Genomic DNA, 22,073 nt, shown 5'->3' with positions numbered 1-22,073 from the left:
ACCAGGCCACCTCTTCAGTCAATGGGTTTTAATTTGAAAATTGTCTCAGGCCTGAGAGCTGAACAAGGAACTGAGACTTCTTAAGGAGGAGGCTGCCTTCAGCGTACTGCTCTCCTTTCTGTCCTGTTTGTTTGTCTTGTCCCCTTAATTATTATTACTTATAATAATAAATCACACCAACATGAATAGTGCTGATAACAAATGATAGATCAAATCCTTCTTTTCTTTTCAATGACAGATGTTAAGTCGAGAGCTCTTAGTAGAGAAGGGTGGGCCACCTCTATAAGCTCAGAGGTTTTGTAGGCTTCAAAATCAGCAGCAACCATCTATTAACAGATTGACATTCCCCAACCTTTTTGGCACCAGGGACTGGTTTCATGGAAAACAATGTTTTCACAGACATTGAGAGGGCGATGGTTTCCGGATGATTTGCGCATGTTACATTTATTGTGCAGTTTATTTCTAATCTAATGCTACCTCTGACCTGATAGAGGTACTAGTGCAAGGCCCAGAGGTGGGGGACCCATAATCTTGATGTCTCTACCCAGGATTCACCCACTCCAGTATTCTTGCCTGGAGAATCCCATGGGCAGAAGACTCTGGTGGGCTACAGTTCACAGGGTTGCAAAGAGTTGGACACAACTGAAGCAACTTAGCATGCATGCACCCACATTTCAGGGGCCCAGGTTTTCCCTATCAGGACCCTGCCTTTTGCATAACAAACCTGCCTCCCTTGAGCATTCTAAAACTGTATTGAGGAGTGCTTCAGCCTGCTGTTCAGCAGTGTCTGCTCTTCCACTGCAGGAGAGTCTTGGGTGCTGGCTCTGCTCTGTTGTCTTATTTGTGTGGGTGCATGCTCGGTTGCTTCATTCGTGTCCAACTCTTTGTGACTCTATGGACCATAGCCCGCCAGGCTCGTCTGTCTGTGGGATTTTCCAGGCAAGAACACTGGAGTGGGTTGCCATGGCCTCCTCTAGGGGATCTTCCTGACCCAGGATTCAAACCAATGTTTTTAATGTCTCCTGCACTGGCAGTCAGGTTCTTTACCACTAGCACCACCTGGGAAGCCCATTATTTAGTGTTAATTGTCCCTTAATGGTCCTCATCAGCATTATCCCTCTCAGTTCAGTTCAGTCACTCAGTCGTGTCCAACTCTGCCAGTCCCATGGACTGCAGCATGCCAGGCCTCCCTGTCTATCACCAGCTCCCAGAGTTTATTCAAACTCATGTCTATTGAGTCGGTAAGGCCATCCAACCATCTCATCCTCTGTTGTCCCCTTCTCCTCCCACTTTTCATCTTTCCCAGCATCAGGGACTTTTCAGATGAATCAGTTCTTCCCATCAGGTGGCCAAAGTATTGGAGTTTCAACTTTAGCATCCCTCTGCCTTGCAGCAGTTCAACTAGGCAGTAACCAGCCTTCTCCACAGTGGCATCCTTTTGCCCCCCCAGTTTTTTTTCTCTCAATTATTGAGAAAGAGAGCTATTGCCGTCTCAGACTAACTATAGATTTAAAAATTATTTGACTGCACTGGGTCTTAGTCGTGGCATGTGGGGTCTAGTTCCCTGACCAGGGATTGAACCTGGGCCCCCTGCATTGGGAGCGTGGAGTCTGGACCACCAGGGAAATCCACCCCCAGATCTTCTGAATGCCTTGCTTTGCCCCATCTCCCGTAGCCTTCCCCTCCACTGGTGTACTTTCTGGGGTTCCCACCAGTCAGATCTTCAGGATTTGAGCCACCACCTTATACCAAGGACTGTCTGTCACACTGGCTGACCACAATGAAGTCTCTTCAGCTGGCCTTCCTTGAGTGAGCCTGTCCCAAGTCCCGTTCTTACTGCCTACTTCCTTTAAAAAAAAATATATTTATTTGGCTGTGCCAAGTCTTAGTTGTGGCATGTGGGATCTAGTCTCCTGACCAGGGATTGAACCTGGGTCCCCTGCACTGGAAGCTGAGAGTCACAGCCCCTGGATCCCACTGCCTACTTTCTTAGCTCACTTAATGTTAGTCTGCACCATCCAAGAAACAGTCATCGAGATGGCATTAGAAGTACAAGCGATTTATTAGGTGCAGTACTTATGAGGGAAAGTAAGGAGGAATCCAGGGAAAATCAGAGGAAGGAAGATCCCTTAGGGTGCAGCATGCATCTAAGAAAGCTTGGCAAGTCTGCTTAGAGTCTTTGAGGCAAAGCTGTTCATGGGAGCAGTTCCATCTCCTGAGAGTGCCTCTGCCTGCTATTCCTGCTGCACCCAGTCATGAGCTCGGGGCTGCCGGTGGGAAGCGTGTTGCAGCTGGGCACTGGGTTGACCACATTCCCCCTGCACAGCACATCTAGGGGTGTGCGTTCATGGCTGCTGTAGTGTCTTTCATTTTCAGGCTTTTCTTGAAACTGTGGTTGAATCTCTTCTCTTGTATTTTAGACAAAGGCACTGAAAGATGTTTGGAAGCTCAGTGTACATGGGCCGGATCATCAGTTGTGGGCTTCACTGTAATGTGACCTGGGTTTTGTCATGAGCAACCAGAATGTTCATCTCTGTGCGTCCTGCATTTGCAGCTGCTCAGGTTCCCTTGGGAAGACATTTAGGCAACCAGGCAGGAAAGTATGTCTGGGTAGCTAATCTCGTGAAGAGGGATCAACATTCAGACTGTAGAATTCATCTTGGTCAGTATGGTACCATCTCCTGGGCTTCCCTGGTGGCTCAGATGGTAAAGAATATGCCTGCAATGCTCAGTCCCTGGGTTGGGAAGATCCCTTGGAGGAGGCAATGGCTACCCACTCTAGTATTCTAGCCTGGAGAATCTCACGGACAGAGGAGCCGGTGGACTATCAGTCCATGGAGTGGCAAGGAGTCAGACACAGCTGAGCTGTTTTCACCATCCCCTGATTGCTGTTAAACTTTTCTGGAGAATACACTTCTATTCTGCTGCCCAGGAGGAAGGTTGCTTGCTTGGAGCCGCTCGGCCAGCTTCTTATCTAGGCTTCTCATGCCCACATCCAGAGGCACCTGCTCTTTGAGAAATTCCAGGGTGAAACTTTTGTTTGCTTCTTGCCATTTCTCTCTCACTTCTGGCTCAGCGTTCAGCTTTGTCAGCTCTACAGAGTAAGTGACCACTCTTCGATCTGCTTTCAACTGCCAAACTTTGTTGGTTTCTATTCCCATGACCTCTGTCCTTGTGGGTTTATGCTTTCGTAAAAACAACTTTACTGTTTTAGTGGGGTGTGGGAGGGACCTGGATTGAAGTCATGGGTCCAGTCCTCCATTTTTTTTTCTTTCCACGACACACGGCATGCAAGATCGTAGTTCTCCAATCAGAGATGGAACCCTTGCCCCCTGCAGTATAACCACTGGACCATCAGGGAACTCACAATCCTTTTTTTTTAAAATTATTTTTTAATAATTGGTGTCTTCAAGTAGCCTATTAGCTGGCTTCCATAGAGATGTTTCTCCACAGAGTAGTCAGTCTTTAAAAACACAAATTAGATCATATTACTTTCTTGCTGAAAACACTTTGCTGAAGGTTTCTCATTACACAGAATAAAACCTAAGTTGCTTGCCTTTGGGGCTGGCCTGTATGACCTCACGTGATCTGGCCCTGGCTGCTTCTTGGCCCTCATCTCCTACCTCTCACCCCGTCGGTTATCTTCTCCAGTCACACTGGCTTTCTTGCTGTCTTCCAGACAAAATGTTCTTAATGTTAGTTTGACTTCCCAGGCGGTGCAGAAGTAAAGAATCTGCCTGCAATGCAGGAGACTCATGTTTGATCTCTGGGTTGGGAAGAACCCCTGGAAAAGGGTAAGACAACCCACTCCAGTATTCTTGCCTGGGAAATCCCATGGACAGAGGAGCCCGGCAGGCTACAGTCCATGGGGGTCCCAAAGAGTCAGACATGACTGAGTATGCATGCGCACGTTAGATTATGTAACATTAGTTTGTTTTCTATTACATTTGCTATGTACTGACTTTTTTTGACAGAATATTAATTTTTATAAATTTAAATAATTTTTGTATTTTGCCCTTAAGAATGACTTCACTTTTCCAACAATGTAAACATGTACTTTTCTAGTTTTATGTTTCATTATGTTTACACCCTGGTTCCATGTTAATATTGTGAGGAGGGGGTTTAACTTGGTATTTTCTCCAAATGTGGCCAACTGTCTCAACACCAATTTTTTTGGGGAACAGATTCCTACTGATTAGAAATGGCATCTCTATCGTATACTTACCGACATACAGTGACCTGTCTCTGGGCTCTATAATCTTCTTCTGAGTTATTTAGCCAGTTCCGTGTAAGTACTCTGCAATACTCACTTCTGGCTCAGCGTTCAGCTTTGTCAGGTCTAACGCTGTTTCTTTTAAAATCATTTTACTCATTTACTTACCCACTCTTGGTTGTGCCGGGTCTTCACTGCTGTGCAGGCCCTTCTCCAGTTGTGGCGAGTGGTGGAGGGGAGGGTGGCTGCTCTCCTCTAGCTGCGCCGCGAGGGCTTCTCCTTACACTGGCTTCTCTGGTTGCGGGGCGCGGGCCTCAGTAGCTGCGGTGGAGGGGAGGGCTTCTCCTTACACTGGGTTCTCCTGTTCCGGGGCGCGGGCCTCAGTAGCTGTGGTGGAGGGGAGGGTGGCTGCTCTCTAGCTGCGGCGCGAGGGCTTCTCCTTACACTGGCTTCTCCTGTCGCGGGGCGCGTAGCTGTGGCACGTGGGCTCAGCAGTTGCAGCTCCGACTCTAGAGCACCGGCTCCGTCGCTGTGGTGCACTGGCTTCGTTGCTTCTCAGCATGTGGGATCTTCCGGGACAAGGGATCGAACCCGTATCTCCTGCATTGGTAGGCAGATTCTTTACCACTGAGCCACCAGGGAAGCCCCTCACCAGTGTTTTAAAATGTTTCTGGAAGTTGTTTTTCTAACATTTCCATTATTGTCCATCTTATCTTTCGAACGTACACTACTTTTCTGATGTGCACTCGAATTGTAATGATGTAGGGGCAGGAATATATATATATATATTTTTATCCTGGGCTTTCCTTTTCTTGCCTGGAAAATCCCATGGATGGAGGAGCCTGGTGGGCTGCAGTCCATGGGGTCGCAGAGTCGGACACGACTGAGCGCCTTCACTCCCTTTTCTAGGTTCACGGCATACCTCCCTCGTTCAGGTCTTTTGCACCTTTCAGTAGAACTTTAGTTTTCTTCATAAAGGTCTTTCACGGTTTATGTTAGGCGGGATATAATCCTATTTTATAATGTTTGTTATTGTAAATGGGGGTTTAAAAAACTAGTTATTACTGTGAGTGGAAGTTAGTGATTTTTGTATGTTCCAGACATCTGACTGAAATTTTTCACTCGTTCTAAGAGCTAGTGCTCAGCCACTCAGTCATGTCCAACTCTTTACGGGCCATGGACTGTAGACGTGGCACCTCTGTCCATGGAATTTTCCAGGCAAGAATGCTGGAGTGGCCTTTAATTCCCTACTCCAGGGGATCTTCTGGACCCAGGGATCGAACCTGCATCTTCTGCAAGTCTCCTGTGCTTGGCAGGATTCTTTACCATTAGTGCCACCTGGGTACCCCTAGAGCAGGTAGGTAGATTTATTTTGGCTTTCCTGTAGACGGTTAGAAGGCAATGGCAATTCACTCCAGTACCCTTGCCTGGAAAATCCCATGGATGGAGGAGCCTGGTAGGCTGCAGTTCAAGGGGTTACGAAGAGTTGGACATGACTGTGCAACTTCACTTTCACTTTTCACTTTCATGCATTGGAGAAGGAAATGGCAACCCACTCCAGTGTTCTTGCCTGGAGAATCCCAGAGACGGGGGAACCTGGTGGGCTGCCGTCTATGGGGTTGCACAGAGTTGGACACGACTGAAGTGACTTAGCAGTGGCATAGATGATTAAATGTGCTGAAAATGTTTTTCCTCTTCTATTCCACCAGTGATACCCACTTCTTTTAAATATTTATTTTATTTGACTTTACTGGGTCTTAGTTGTTGTGGCACACAGGATATTCGATTTTGTCATGCCATGCAAGATCTTTAATTAAGGCATGTGGAATCTAGTTCCCTGCCAGGGATCAAACCTGGGCCTTCTGCATTGGGAGCTCAGAGTCTTAGCCACTGGACCACCAGGGAAGTCCTGAAAACCTAATTTCTTAGCACGAGTAGTGGGCTACTTATTTTGTTCTGATTTCTTTTAATATTTCAACATGAAGTCACAGTGGGATTGTATCAAAAACTTTAAACAACTTTAGGACATTCACTTTGCTGAGAAGCTTTACTTTTCCTTGAGATTTTCTCATGTATGGGGGCTGAAATTTATCCTGTGCAAATCTATCCAACAGTGTCTATTAAGTTAATCATGTTTTTTTAATTCTTCTTTTACTTTGCTAATATGGTGACTAGCATAGATTTTTCTCATCATTCATTTCAGTTTTGGTATATTTTAAAAAATACTATTTCAGATTTACTATTTTGACCTGGGTTTTAAGTATTGTACTTGCATTGCTTATTGACTACTAATAAGCCAATCTATTAAAATCATCATGATTATTCTAATGTGTAAAGCATAACCTTAATAAACCAGTAAGAAGCCCGCATTATTCTCATGAATGTTTTTTGAAAAACGGGAATGAGAGGTGATAGCATCATTTAGGATTCATTTAGATTCACCTCTATTTGCCATTAAGTTGTCAGATAATCTTAAGCAAGACACACCCCTCTTGGCTTCAGACTGAAAATCTAGAAAATGGGACATTGAGAGAATAAATGTTAACATGCTGAGAACAGTGCCAACTACTGTATAAGTCTAAGAAATTATTAAATGGCAAGTCAGGTAATTTTATATTTAACTGCAATTGTGAATGAGGATACAATATAAACTCAAGAAAATCTTCAAAGCCATGTAAAACCCGAAGGCATTAAAATTTATTAAATGATGCAATAACAACAGAATTCTTTATTTACAATAGCATTATTTAACATCAAATAAGCAAATAGCATCAGCAAAGCAATATTAACTTGCATAAATGTATTTAAAATTTCTCTTGAATATATCTACCTTTTGCATAAACTGCTCACACTAGAAATACAAACATCAATGCAGGTGAACAAAGTGATGTTTGGAGTCAACTCCATTTTGAAAATAAATCACAACCTGAAACACTGTAAGCTTTCTCCTGAAGAACCATAGTTAATATATTGCTTAATTTTACCCTTGTATAATCTTTTCATATACACACATCTCAGATGCAACTTCATGAGGAACTGTACAAATAAAACCACAAATGGCATAAGAAAAAAAAAGACAGTTAAATGTTTGAAGAAATGTATCATCATCACCATTCAACAACATAAAGTTTAAGTGATGATGCACTTATTCAAAAAATTGTACACAGTTCACTATACAAATATAATACATCGGACAGCTATGTAGGAATATACAAGACTTAAAAACAGATCTAAGGCATTATGCTAGATTTTAGCATTTTGAGGTTCTTGCACATAGCTTTTACCTGTAGTAAGAAACTTAAAAGGTTTCGTTTTAGTCTATAAAGAAACACCAGGGAGAAAATTCTAATTAAAATTGAAGCCACTACAGTAATTTCCTTTTGTGCAGAGAATGCTTTGCTCGGAGGCAGCATACTACCATACAAATACTAGAAAATTTTAAATTCACACCAACAATTAATGGCTTAAGTTGCATTTCAAAATTGATTGTGTATCTTTGGGTTCTGCAAGGGGATCTGTGCCACCCATTTCATGTGTTAAGCCCATAGGAACTCCGTTTTTAAACACAGATTAAAAACTGCATTATATAAACTGCAAAAACATTGCTTTCAATGGTTACAGGCCATGAGAGATACACGTGGGAGGGGGCATCTTCATCTTTTGAGTCCAACGAATTCATTGCAGGAAAACAGCTCACTTCACTTTTTCAACTTACCACGTTACATGAACACGTAGATGAGCTTCACAACCAAGTTAATGTATGTATACTTTTCACATTATGTGTTTTTCACATTTAGTAATATAAGTAAAACACTGATTATTTGTTCTATTAAATGAAAACCGAGGACTCGGTCTAACAAGTTTATTGTGTACACCATGAGAAATACTGATCATGGAGGGACTGATTTGGCCTTTGCTTCTATCATGATCAATGTGATCAGAGGATTCCTTCACTGACTTTTCTTAATTAGATGTAAAAAACCCATGACCTGATCTAAGCCGTAAGAGAACGGATCATCCCTCTTCCTTCAAAATGGCAATGATTATGAGTTATTCCCAGTGACCAGAATGGCAGGTTTGCAGATCAGATCTGTCTGAACTGGAGAACACAGTGGGCAGAGAGTTAAGCAAGAGAAGGTACACAGGGGTTTCTGGACAGTGTCCAGTGGAAAGGGACTCCAACTCAGACAAGCAACTCCAGCTTACACTCCATTTTCTCTTCTGTGTTGTGTGACGTTCAAGGCATTCTAATTCACATGTTTCTAAACATCAACTGGAAACTGGTCACATGACACCAACTGGGACGTAAGCCTCAGGGTGCCACTGAGGGCGCTAAGCTCGGGCCGAGGTCTGCCCGAGTTGTTTCTCCACCACAGTTGGGCGACCCAATGGTTTGGTTGAGAAAAGCAGAGCCTTTTGACGGGGGGACTGTGAATTGGTGGCCCCCAGGAAGTGCTGTTCCTGGGCCACCTTTCTGTAGTGAGACCCCCTAAGTGGAAAAGAAAGTAGCGAAATGCAGATTTCCCAGGACATTTCTTTAGCACGGAGCCACGCTTTCAGACTGTCTACTTAACCATTTATCTTTGAGCTCTATCTCTTTCTATACTTCTGTAATCTGTCCATAGAGAGAGACACGTATAAGTAGGGGTAGTTTGTCTATTTTTCACCCTTCCACAAAAAAACAAGCAAATTTCAAGGAAAAAAGACTTCTCTGTTCCTAAAAGGCCTGGCTAATGAGATATAAAATGCTTTGCTTTTTAGACATCAAAAAGACATCATTCTGAAATTTAGGTAAGAAAGTAGGTATCTTAGGAGTTGGGGAGAAATAGCTCAAAAAGGTCACCAGTTTCTTGGTATTACAGTTGTCTGAAACTGATGCCAATTAAGAAAAGATTATTCCCCTACCAGAGTGGGCAAGAAAAACAACCAGAAAAGTGGCGGGCTTAGTAACACGTAGTCTTCCTAAGGTTAAGAAAGAATATAAACATATAAAAATCAAGAACTGGTTTCTACAGCGGCTGCATATCAGATAGATTAGATAAATGACTTATGAGCAGAATCACAAGATTTAGAAAATAAAAAGTCTTAAGTCTACAAATCAGGTCTAATCGAGGCCTTGAGAGCCTTTACAAAACACTTTCAGGAGACACTGCTATGAAGATATCTAATTGTAACACTGAAGTACCTCATTTTGGATTCGATTCCACAATATGTATACCTCACAAAAAATTACACAATTAAAACACTTAAGTCCTCAACTTAAATTATTGCTTGTTTACATATAAATTGGATTTTATGTACCTTACAAAACTTCGGCTTATTAAGTCAGCACTGCTAAAAAAAAAACAAAATAAAAGACACATGGCGGAGGTGAACTCTGTCCTGATGCCTGCGGTCAATTTTAAGCACACTGTGGTTTTCTCCTGTGTGGAGGCCAGTGTCGCGGGGAACAGAATGAACACACTTGCCGGGCAGGTGTCCGAAGTCTGATGGGTTTCGAGTACTAACTTTGTTCCTCTCCTTCCAGTAAATGCATTTTTTTCTGGAATTTCAGAGTTAGCGGCTGGTAAGTGGCTGGCAAAACATGGAAGGAAATAATAAAGGGCTTACCTGGTTTCTGTTGCTTTTATTAAAACAAAAAAAAAAAGTGGGGAGAATGGGGAAGGCAGAGGGGGAAGGGAAGGATCAGATGGAAGAAGAGGTGCTGATTCAAGCTTCTGATGGATCTAAAGCACACTGAATTTGGAAATCAATTTCTTTTTGATTCATGATTTGGGCGAACAAGTTTGGTTTGAATCAAAGAAATTGAAAAAAAAAAAGAGGAAGAAGGACTTGTTACTGTTAACAGCCCTTCCACAGGCTCTTTTTCATCTGTTCAGGAACTGGAAATGCTTTCCAACACTGTCTTGAGAACTTTCTACAAAGATACAACTACGATGTCTTGGTCTTCACCTCTTGGGCATGTCTGTACATACGGCATGGTCCATGGTGTCTGTCCTGCTTATCCCAGAGGCAGGCTTAGCTTAAAACATCTTTAGTTTGATTTTTTTAAAAAATCTTTTCTTTCCCCCAGATGAAATCTTAATCGTTTGGACTGGTTAGCCAGGGAAAACAAAGCAAGAAACCAGTGTCTGGAGCCAGACAGGAAGAGAACAAGAGCATGGGTTGTTTTCCTTAAATACATACATTTAGATACATTCAATCTGACAAGGGTGTGAAGTCTGCCTGTCAACATTTACTCTGCAGGAGAGATCTAAGTTGCACTAAGGTGAATGCAGTGAACAGACTGACAACTGTCCGGACGCGAGCTGCAGGCCACCTGTCAACATGACAGGCGGCTCCTCCAGGAGGAGGAGCCGAGGGACTCGGCCCGTCAGCCCATCTTGCTCGGGCAGGGCTGGATGGCAGGTCGGTTGGGTCGAAACGAAGAGACGCAACTCTCCAGATTGGTAAGTGTCTTGAGCAAGTGAGCCCAGTCAGCTGAAGAAAGAAGCAACCAGCTACCTTCAGTGTCAGCAGTATTTCTGCAGGAAAAGAAAGAGAAAGTTGTGATGCCTCAGAATTTTTGGTAAAACCATCATGAGGCCCAGCATGAAAACATCAGACTACTTGGCCATTTTAAATAACGCCAATCACAAAGGTTACATTCACTTTTTTCTGTTTGTTTTGTAGGAAATTCAACATCAATTCTACATTTTCTCACTTAAGAGAGAACTTGAAAATAGTTATCTATGGCTAGGGACAACATTTTCTACCATAAGAGGCCCCCTCACCTGTGCCAAACTGTTCAGAGTCCTTCCTCTTGTTAACAGGCCTGTCACCAGGCTCCCAACTCAGGTGGGTTCTCAGTACTAACTGTTCTACTGTTTCAAGATCTAGTTGGACACAGTAATATCACTCTTCTTAGAAAAAAGTGTTTAAGGTGATAAAGAAATGATGTAGATCAGATTTTAAGACTGTTGCTTAAATAAAAAGAAATCTAGAACACTTAGAATAAACTTAGGCTTAATGAAGGGAGAGTGGGGTCTTAGCCACTGAACCACCAGGGAAGGTCCACCCCTAGATCTTCTGAATGCCCTGCACCATCTGACCTGCAGTAGGCTTCCCCTTAGAATAAACGTAGATTAATTAAGGAAGAGAGAACAATTAGAAGCTAGTTCCTCTTCATCCTTCTGAAAATCAAACATTACAATTCAGAAACAAAAAGAAATCAAAGTTTGTGCTAACATGATTAATTCTTTGGTATTTCATTTTTTGCTTTGCTATAATCATTCCATTCTGGGGCAAAATGAGTGTTTTGCCACCATCAGCTCAATTAAAATGAGCTTAAATAAAAAATTACACAAACATCACTATATATCCAATACAATTAGATTTTTTTCTTCTTTTTTTGGTTGCACTGCACAGCATGTGGCTCCTGCACTGGAAGGAGGGTCTTGGCCACTGCGCCGCGGGGGAAGTCCGTATTACACAATCCTCCTCAGTCTACTGGCTGGCAGCATGCCTGTGCCATTTCTAGTCTGTGGAATATTCACAGCCACGGGTTTATTTCTCTGTTGTTTCTTACCCGTGATGCATCTCCCTCCTGCTTAATCATGTCCATTCCAGGCAGCTGGCTAGGGAAAAGGCCACCTCCCCTCAGAGCAGGGTCATTCACCTGAGTGCGACAGGACAGGACGTGGCTTTATCTGGAGAGACATACATACGCCTACGGGGGAGCAGCCACCCACCAAGCTTCTGCTTTGTTTCTAGGAGCAGAATTACCAGGACTGAAGGCCACTTCCCTTATCTAGTCTCCCACATGCAAGTTCTGGAGGGAGTGTGGAGGAACGTGAAAATGTGCTGTGCTCAGACTCTCATTTGTGTCCGACTCTCTGCGACCTCATAGACTGTAGCCTGACAGGCTCCTCTGTCCATGGGATTCTCCAGGCAAGAATACTTGAGTGGGTTACCATTTTCTTCTCTAGAGGATTTTCTCGACCCAAGGATCAAACCCACATCTCTCAGGCGTCCTGAATGGGCAGGTGGGTTCTTTACCACTAGCATCACCTGAGAAGCCCCTATAAATACACAGGCTGCCTTCACAATTAATTTTTATTTGCATTCTATATAGAAATGCAACAGAGATCATCATATTAGAAACATTCTTGTCTTTCAGTTCAGTTCAGTCACTCAGTCTTGCCCGACTCTTTGCAACACCATGGACTGCAGCAAGCCAGGCTTCCCTGTCCATCACCAACTCCCGGAGCTTGCTGAAACTCATGTTCATTGTGTCGGTGATGCCATCCAACCATCTCATCCTCTGTTGTCCACTTCTCCTCCTGTCTTCAATCTTTCCCAGCATTAGGGTTTTTCCAGTGAGTCGGTTCTTTGCATCATGTGGCCAAAGTATTGGAGTTTCAGCTTCAGCATCAGTCCTTCCAATGAATATTCAGGACTGATTTCCTTTAGGATGGAGTGGCTGGATCTCCCTGCAGTCCAAGGCACTCTCTCAAGTCTTCTCCAACACCACAGTTTAAAAGCATCAATTCTTCAACACTCAGCTTTCTTTACAGTCCAACTCTCACATACATACATGACTACTGGAAAAACCACAGCTTTGACTAGATGGACCTTTGTTGGTAAAGTAGTATCTCTGCTTTTTTAATATGCAGTCTAGGTTGGTCATAGTTTTTCTTCCAAGGAGTAAGCGTCTTCATGGCTGCAGTCACCATCTGCAATGATTTTGCAGCCCCCCAGAATAAAGTCTGTCACTGTTTCCACTGTTTCCCATCTATTTGCCATGAAATGATGGGAGACTGGATGCCGTGATCTTAGTTTTCTGAATGTTCAGTTTTAAGCCAACTTTTCACTCTCCTCTTTCACTTTCATCAAGAGGCTCTGTAGTTCTTCGCTTTCTGCTATAGGTTAGTGTCATCTGAGAATCTGAGGTTATTGATATTTCTCCTAGTCAATCCTGATTCCAGCTTGTGTTTCATCCAGCCTGGCATTTCAAATGATGTACTCTTCATTTAAGTTAAATAAGCAAGGTGACAATATACAGCCTTGACGTACTCCTTTTCTGATTTTTCTAACTGTTGCCTCTTGACCTGCATACAGATTTCTCTGAAGGCAGGTCAGGTGGTCTGGTATTCCCATCTCTTTCAGAATTTTCCAGTTTGTTGTGATCCACACAGTCAAAGGCTTTGGCATAGTCAGCACAGCAGAAGTAGACATTTTTCTGGAATTCGCTTGCTTTTTCAATGATTCAAAGGATGTTGGCAATTTGATCTCTGGTTCCTCTGCCTTTTCTAAATCCAGCTAGAACATCTGGAAGTTCACGGTTCATATACTGTTGAAGCCTGGCTTGGAGAATTTTGAGCATTACTTAACTTGCGTGTGAGATGAGTGCAATTGTGTGGTAGTTTGAACATCCTTTGGCATTGCCTTTCTTTGGGATTGGAATGAAAACTGACATTTTCCAGTCCGGTGGCCACTGCTGAGTTTTCCAAATTTGCTGGCATATTGAGTGTAGCACTTTCACAGCATCATCTTTTAGGATTTGAAGTAGCTCAACTGGAATTCCATCACCTCCACTAGCTTTGTTTGTAGTGACGCTTCCTAAGGCACACTTGACTTCACATTCCAGGATGTCTGGCTCTAGGTGAGCGATCACAGCATTGTGGTTCTCTGTGTCATGAAGATCTTTTTTGTTTAGTTCTTCTGTGTATTCTTGCCACTTCTTCTTAGTATCTTCTGCTTCTGTTAGGTCCATACCATTTCTGTCCTTTATTGTGCCCATCTTTGCATGAAATGCTCCCTTGGTATCTCTGATTTTCTTGAAGAGATCTCTAGTCTTTCCCATTCTATTATTTTCTTCTATTTTTTTGCATTGATTGCTGAAGAAGGCTTTCTCATCTCTCCTTGCTATTCTCTGGAACTCTGCATTCAAATATTATATTTTTCCTTTTTTCCATTGCCTTTAGCTTTTCTTCTTTTCTCAGCTATTTGTAAGGCCTTGTCAGACAATCATTTTGCCTTTTTGCATTTCTTTTTCTTGGAGATGGTCTTGAATACTGCCTCCTGTACAATGTTCCTCTGTCCATAGTTCTTCAGGCACTGCCTATCAGATCTAATCCCTTGAATCCATTTGTCACTTCCACTGTATAATCGCAAGGGATTTGATTTAGGTCATAGCTGAATGGTCTAGTGGTTTTCCCTACTTTCTCAGTTTAAGTCTGAATTTGGCAATAAGGAGTTCATGATCTGAGCCATAGTCAGCTCCCGGTTTTGTTTTTGCTGATTGTATAAAGCTACTCCATCTTTTGCTGCAAAGAATATAATCAATCTGATTTCAGTGTTGGCCATCTGGTGATGTCCATGTATAGAGTCTTCTCTTGTGTTGTTGGAAAAGGGTGTTTGCTATGACCAGTGCGTTCTCTTGGCAAAACTGTTAGCCTTTGATCTGCTGCGCTTTGTACTCCAAGACCAAATTTGCCTGTTACTCCAGGTAGCTCCTGACTTCCTACTATTGTATTCCTGTCCCCTATAAGGAAGAGGACATTGTTTTTGGGTGTTAGTTCTAGAAGGTCTTGTAGGTCTTCACAGAACCGTTTAGCTTCTTCAGCATTACTAGTCAGGGAATAGACTTGGAATACTGTGATACTGAATGGTTAGACTTGGAAATGAACAGAGATCAATCATTCTGTTGTTTTTGAGACTGCATCCAAGTACTGCATTTTGGACTCTTTTGTTGACTGTGACGGCTACTCCATTTCTTACAAACAAGAGCAATATTGTCTAGGAACCTGGAATGTTAGGTCCATCCATGAATCAAGGCAAATCATAAGTGGTTAAACAGGAGATGGCAAGAGTGAACATCGACATTTTAGTAATCAGTGAACTAAAATGGACTGGAATAGGTGAATTTAACTCAGATGACCGTTATATCTTATGTCTTTACATATTTACTTTTCTGAGCGCAAATTAGACCAATGATCCTTTCCCACACACTGTCCTTCTTTGGCCATGCTGCGCGACTTGTGGAATCTTAGTTCCCTAACCAGGGACTGAACCTGCACCCTCAGCAGTGAAAGCAATGTCCTAACCACTGGATTGCCAGGGAGCTCCCTTCACCTGGTTTTCTGCTTAGGAGAAAAAAACATCAGTCCTTGAAAATCCCCAAATATAATTATTTAAGAAAGTGCATTTCATCACTCCATTTTTTGATGCTCATTTTTTGATATTGCAAAATCCTTCAAATAAGATAAAAATTTAGAAGACAAGAAAGTTAAGAAATATTTTAAAAGATCTTTGAGCTGTCAGGGATCCTTTTGTATTTCATCATCAAGTATTTCTGTTAATTGCACTAACACTAGTGATGCTAAGGTGAAAAAACACTCTTCAAAATAAATGTGGGAGTTGATGGCAGATGTTAAGCACATGCAAAGACTCATTAAATAGCAGAAACAGTCAAAACGTTGCAATCAGGAAACTGAGGGCGGTTTCTCCTTGGGGTGCTCACCTGCTCGGGACCCATGGAGGACAGCCCTGACGTAGGCACGGAGGTCACTGAGGTCATGCTGATCTGTCCGGTCATCTGGTTCATGTTGCTCATCCCGCCTGTGTTGGTTGCCATGGATACATTGATGTTCATATTGTTGTTGTACATGCTGGTGTTTGCCTGCTGTGCGAAGTGTGGAGGGGACTGTTGCGAGAACATGCTAGAAACACAGTGAAAAATTAAAATGTTAGAGCCCTTGGGCAAACAGGGAGGCAGGATGAATAAACCTAGGCTGAGAGGACCCGGGGAGTGGGGCATAGGGTGATGGCCAGGAGATGGTGAGATCAGAGACAGCAGGGGAAGGGCTCAGTCAAGCTGTAGGGGTCACTGCGTTCTGGCCTCTCCCCAGCATCACTGTTTTGGGGTGGTGGACAAAGTCTGCAGGGACACTTTGCACTCTCATGTCTGCACCAGACAAGGATTCTGTTTGCTTTTATTACCTGCACCGATGGGGGGTGGGCTTCCCAGGTGGCGTTAGTGATAAAGAACGTGCCTGCGATGCGGGTTCAGTCCCTGGGTTGGGAAGATCCCCTGGAGGACGGCATGGCAACCCACTCCAGTATTCTTGCCTGGAGAATCCCATGGACAGAGGAGCCTGCTGTGCTATAGTGTTGCAAAGAGCTGGACATGAATGAAGCAACTGAATATGTACACATGGTAAGAAGGTGGCTTCCAGGCCACTGCCTTCCACAGCACTTGCTCTCATACATTGGGGGTGCTACCTTCTTGCGGTGGGGGTGGGCGGGGTTCCTTTTACTCCCAAGGCAAAAATATTAAGCTAGGGTTTGGTAAATTCTGCTAACTTCTGCCCTAGGAAAGGCAGACTGGCTTATTACTCAGAGGTTTACTTGGTATTGTTTGCTTGAACAAAGAAGAACTATCCAGAAGAGAGACAGGTGGGCTATAGAAAGACTGCCTGGTGATTGTTTCAAAAAGACACAGCCATGTGGCATACCTGTTTGCGCCCATGCTCCCCTGCGCCCACCCGTTCATGTCCGAGGAGGCCTGGTAGGCTGGGTTTGCCTGGGACTGCTGCAGCATGGGGCTCTGGGTGTGCGCCAGCCGGGGTGATATCAGAGGGCTCTGGGGTGCGGCGGCTCCAGTGAAGCCAGGGTCAGGCTGCTGACTTATTCCTTAAAAGACAGAATGGAAATCCCATGGAGACTGTTAGTTTTGTCATAGGGGCAGGGGACAAAAGAGAACATTCAAATCAATGCAAACTAGTACAGCCACTATGGAGAACAGTGTGGAGATTCCTTAAAAAATTGCAAATAGAACTACCTTATGACCCAGCAATCCCACTGCTGGGCATACACACCGAGGAAACCAGAATTGAAAGAGACACATGTACCCCAATGTTCATCGCAGCACTGTTTATAATAGCCAGGACATGGAAACAACCTAGATGTCCATCAGCAGATGAATGGATAAGAAAGCTGTGGTACATATACACAATGGAGTATTACTCAGCCGTTAAAAAGAATTCATTTGAATCAGTTCTGATGAGATGGATGAAACTGGAGCCAATTATACAGAGTGAAGTAAGCCAGAAAGAAAAACACCAATACAGTATACTAACACATATATATGGAATTTAGGAAGATGGCAATGACGACCCTGTATGCAAGACAGGAAAAAAGACACAGATGTGTATAACGGACTTTTGGACTCAGAGGGAGAGGGAGAGGGTGGGATGATTTGGGAGAATGGCATTCTAACATGTATACTATCATGTAAGAATTGAATCGCCAGTCTATGTCTGACGCAGGGTGCAGCATGCTTGGGGCTGGTGCATGGGGATGACCCAGAGAGATGTTGTGGGGAGGGAGGTGGGAGGGGGGTTCATGTTTGGGAACGCATGTAAGAATTAAAGATTTTAAAATTTAAATAAATAAATAAATAAAAATTTAAAAAAAATTACTTTCATGAGGGAGGTTCAAGAAGAAGGGGACATGTACACCTATCGCTAAATCATGTTGAGGTATGGCAGAAATCAAAACAATATTGCAAAGCACTTATCCTTCAAATAAAAACAAATTTCTTAAAAAAGGAAAATTACTTTCAAATACCCTATCCTGTGCTGGTAAGTTATACACATTTAAAAAAGATTCCAAGTTGGGATAAAATGCATGAAGAAAAAGTCTCCATACCTTGGTTCTCTATGGTAATTAGAGGCGTGCCCAGGAGACATATTAACCATTGAGACTAAAGAGAAAGAAAATACCATTCTTGCCCCATATCCCTTGCAAATCAAGAATGGGTCAAATGTATGTATTTCTCTTTGACTGGAAACAGTCTTCCAATGTTTATGTGTCACTACAATTGGATTAAACTGGGTTAAAGTTTGGCTCTCTATAAAAAGTCAACACACTTGAATATTTTTTTATTAAGTTATTGTATGATGAGATAGCTATGTTTTTAAAATAAGTGACCATGAGAACTCCCTGGCAGTTCAGTGGCTAGGAGTCTCCACTTTTACTGTCAAGGGCCCGGGTTCAATCCCCAGTGAGGGAACTGGGATTCTACAAGTCACATGGTATGGCTAAAAAATACAAAATTTAAAAAAGTGAGTGCATTCATGATTAGCTTGCTGTATATTCATAAAGGATACTTTTATAGATTATAGATTAAGATTACTTGTACACTATATAAAATTACTTGTATACTATACAAGTATCTGGGATAGTTCTGCACTATATAAGATTAACAAGAAAAAGAAAAACAAACTCCATGTAAGCTGCTTGTTCAGTTTAGAGGCAAATGGTGTTTACATTAAAAGGAAAGAAAGAACTTCGAGCAGACTTTCTTAAATCATCAAAAAAAGAAAGAGAGGAAGAGTTGGGAAACAAAGGAGGCAGCTTTTTAGAAAATTTCAGGGATGACATTAAGGTAATCCCATTTTTGCCTAGGAGATCTGTAAAACATGCATATTTAATGACTACTTTAATAAGCTATGAAAGAAAACTTAAGATCACACAGGAAAAAAGCTGCACGTTATCCTTCTGTGTCTTTAAAGAAATAGGAGATGTGAGGTTCAAGCACCACAAAGACTGGGTAGTTGTTTTTAGAGGACCCTGGTAGGAGATGGGGAGAGTCACTTTGAATGTTAACCTTGATGTAAGCACTTAACTTTTATCAATAATTCAATTATTAACTGAGTATGACATGCACACAAATATTACTGTTTATGACACAGCATGCTTGTTTCTTAAGATTGACATTAAACAATAAATCAATACAAAGAAAATGAAGAGCTAGTCCACTGTGGTTTCTGTAAGGCACTTATGAAGAATTATCAATTCATTAAAGATTTGGTGTAATATTGAAAGTGGAAGTGTTAGTCGCTTAGTCGTATCCAACTCTCTGCAACCCCATGGACTGTAGCCTGCCAGGCTCCTCTGTCCATGTGATTTCCCAGGCAAGAATACTGGAGTATCCTTTCTCCAGGGGATCTTCCCTATCCTGGCATCAAACCTGGGTCCTCCTGTATTGCAGGCAGATTCTTTGTCATCTGAGCCACCAGGGAAGCCTTTATTTTTATAAAGTCATAGAAGTTCTGTAACACTTAAAGGATATACATCTTTCAACATTTTGTATCTATCAGTTTGTCTAAGCAGACTCAGAGCTTTTCAAGTACAAGTATATGCACACGCACCTGTGTTTACAGACATGGACGTAAACACAGACATGCGTACATGCTTATGCACATGACTGGCACTCTAGGCATGCCCACCTAGTCTGGTTATTCTTAAAGTAAGACCTGTGCTCGGAGACAGGGTAGTGGCTGAGCTGAGAGATGGGAAGACACTGCACTGGACCCGGGGACTCCCGATGAGCTGCAGCTGCCCTTGCGGGTTTCCTAGCATCCCCTGGTTAGCCAGGTTTATCTGGGATCCACACAAAGAGCTGTGACCCCGGACGGTGAGGGGACCCTGGGAAGAAAGGACTGGTGAAAGGTGGTGGGGGTCTGGGTCCCATACCGTAGTTTGGAGGGAATGGAAACTGCTGCGCATTTGCCTGGGGGAGCCGGGGGTTGCTCATGGTTGCTGGCACGCCACTGGGAGCCACCACGCTGGGCGTCATGTTCAGCCCCTGCCCTCGCATCATCAGGGTTCGCTGCTGAACCTGCTGCTGCTGATGATGCATCTGTCTTTGCCGAAGATGTTGGTTCAGGATTTCCCTCTGTCTCTGGGCCAGCATCTGGGCGTTAATAGGTGCCTGGAATGGGGGCGGGGCAATACACGGAGGAAGACGTGGGGGTGGGCACAGATCAAAAAAGAAACCACATGTTAGAAACAGGATAACAGAGGGTACAGGCTCATGCAACATTATTTGGAAAATAAAGAGAGAACATTTTAGAGCTGAACAACTGGTGGTGGAGAATGTGAGCCCTGAGTTCTGTACACACAGTGAGGATTCAGAACCCTCGCAATGACTGATGTGGGTCAGTTCAGTGTGACTATCAATAAACTGGAGACTCACTGTGAGAGGACACCATTAATTACAGGACCCCAAGATAACATCAGTCCTGTCTGTAAAAAGACTGTACAGAAACCTTGAAGATGGCAGTTTAGAGGCTCATTAAGGGACATTCAAGTCTAAAGGGACACCAAGTCACTTTGCCGAAAGGTGGCTTTCAAGCACTTGAGAAAAGGCTGAACGGAGGCAGAAAGAAAGGGAGTTGCGTAAGGAGAGGAGGGTGACAGAGGCCAGGATGGAGGGTGGATGGGAAGGATGGATGAGGGAAGGGGTACTGTGCTTGCTGTCAGTGAGGGGGACAGGCTGGTTATGGATCTTGGCTGTACACAGCTGACTTCATTATTCATGGATTCGGTACTGGAGGCTGGCCTACCCGCTAACATGTACTTGTCACCCCAGAACCAATACTCACAGCACCATCGTCATTTATGGATACGTGTGGAACAGCAAAAAATGTGAGAAGCCCAACATGCACATTCCTACCCACGGCTGAAACGAGGTGACATCAGTTCTCGTTTCAGCTCTCACACTGCAGACAAGTGTCCTTCTTGTGGACTCCTTAGTTCCACGTTTTCCACACTGCTGTGCTTTTCATCAGTGACTCTGCTGTTTAAAATGGTTCCTGAGACTAGTGCTGAAGGGCTACCTAGTGTCCTAAACAAGTCCGGGAGGCTGATGTGCCTTGTGGGGGAAACTAAGTTAGATGAGCTTCACTCAGGCGTGAGTTATGGTGCCATTGGCTTTGAGTTTGATGTTAATGAATCAACAATACATACTACAAAAGGCGTCCTCAAACAGAAACACACATGGACTGACTGATGAAAATGTGACAAGAGGCTCAAAGAAACCGAACACTTTATTTCTCCTAGAAGCAACGGTTCACTATTTGCCAATTCAGTGTTGGTAGTAACTTTGCTTGCTTGCTTAGTCAGTCCAACTCTTTGTGACCCTGTGGATTGTATCCCAGGTTCCTCTGTCCATGTGATTCTCCAGGCAAGAATACTGGAGTGTCTTGCCATTTCCTCCTCTAGGGGATCTTCCTGATCCAGGGACTGAACCCGCATCCCCTGTGGTCTCCTGCATTGCAGGCAGGTTCTTCACATACTCAGCCATCAGGGAAACCCAGTACTGAACACACAGTGTGAATAATGGTAGCTGACCGTATGGGCAATAAAAATGGCAGTGACGGGGAGGGAATCACAAAGGCAACAGACGAGACCAATAAGCAAATAGCACGACCTCCATCGTGTGGGTCTAGATCTATGTATGGCCTTCTAAGTTACTTTACATAGGATATCAAGGAGGAAGACATGATGAGACAGGTTAAGTGGATACAGTGAAAGCTGACAGCTTGTCTGCCCCTTACCTGTGTGGGTACTCCAGGCCTCAGAGTCAAGTTCACATTTGAAACATTGCTGATTTGATTCATAAGCGGCTGGCGATTCTAAATGCATATACATGAGAATCATCAGTATTTTAAACAGAATTCATTTTACTTCAAATTCCCACCTCAAGAAACCTTCCCCAGCCCCCAAACCCAACATCCACATGCTGCTGGATATTGAAACCACATGGTGTGTAGCTGGATACCCTTGTAAAGCTAGTTATCAAGTGATGCTTCCCATTGCTTGTAGCTGAGAAGTTATTTTGGACAGTTTGGAAAGTACACTGTTTGCATGGGAGAAAAAGAGTAGAATGATCAGAAGAGGAGGCCAAGAGGAAGACTGAGGAAAAAAGCAGAGGGGAAAAAAATGAGGGGAGATTTTTAAAGTCCACAATACTGTTATTTACTGAAATCTGTCCAGGCTTGTTTCAGTGAGAACATACTTTCTTGAGCAA

At 43.3% G+C, this 22,073-nt stretch overlaps 1 protein-coding gene across 9 annotated transcripts in view; it reads right to left on the bottom strand.

The window, feature by feature from the left end:
• Positions 6,871-22,073, bottom strand: part of NCOA2 (nuclear receptor coactivator 2) — a 283,938-nt gene continuing 268,735 nt past the window's right edge. For 4 of the 9 annotated variants that reach the window (XM_018058431.1, XM_018058425.1, XM_018058426.1 and 1 more), the window contains 6 exons: positions 21,601-21,678; positions 19,736-19,973; positions 16,711-16,888; positions 15,717-15,915; positions 11,781-11,870; positions 6,871-10,737 (listed from right to left, as the gene is read on the bottom strand). In XM_018058431.1, coding sequence (XP_017913920.1) covers positions 10,726-10,737; positions 11,781-11,870; positions 15,717-15,915; positions 16,711-16,888; positions 19,736-19,973; positions 21,601-21,678 — 795 coding nt within the window. In that variant the 3' untranslated portion in view covers positions 6,871-10,725. The remainder of the gene's footprint in view (positions 10,738-11,780; positions 11,871-15,716; positions 15,916-16,710; positions 16,889-19,735; positions 19,974-21,600; positions 21,679-22,073) is intronic. The other 5 variants (XM_018058427.1, XM_018058429.1, XM_018058428.1 and 2 more) reach the window with 3 other exon arrangements.

The sequence above is a fragment of the Capra hircus genome, chromosome 14, assembly GCF_001704415.2.
Source record: "Capra hircus breed San Clemente chromosome 14, ASM170441v1, whole genome shotgun sequence".
Lineage (NCBI taxonomy): Eukaryota > Metazoa > Chordata > Mammalia > Artiodactyla > Bovidae > Capra > Capra hircus.
The sequence above is the reverse complement of the archived record's forward strand: the minus strand, read 5'-3'. Positions and strand labels throughout refer to the sequence as shown.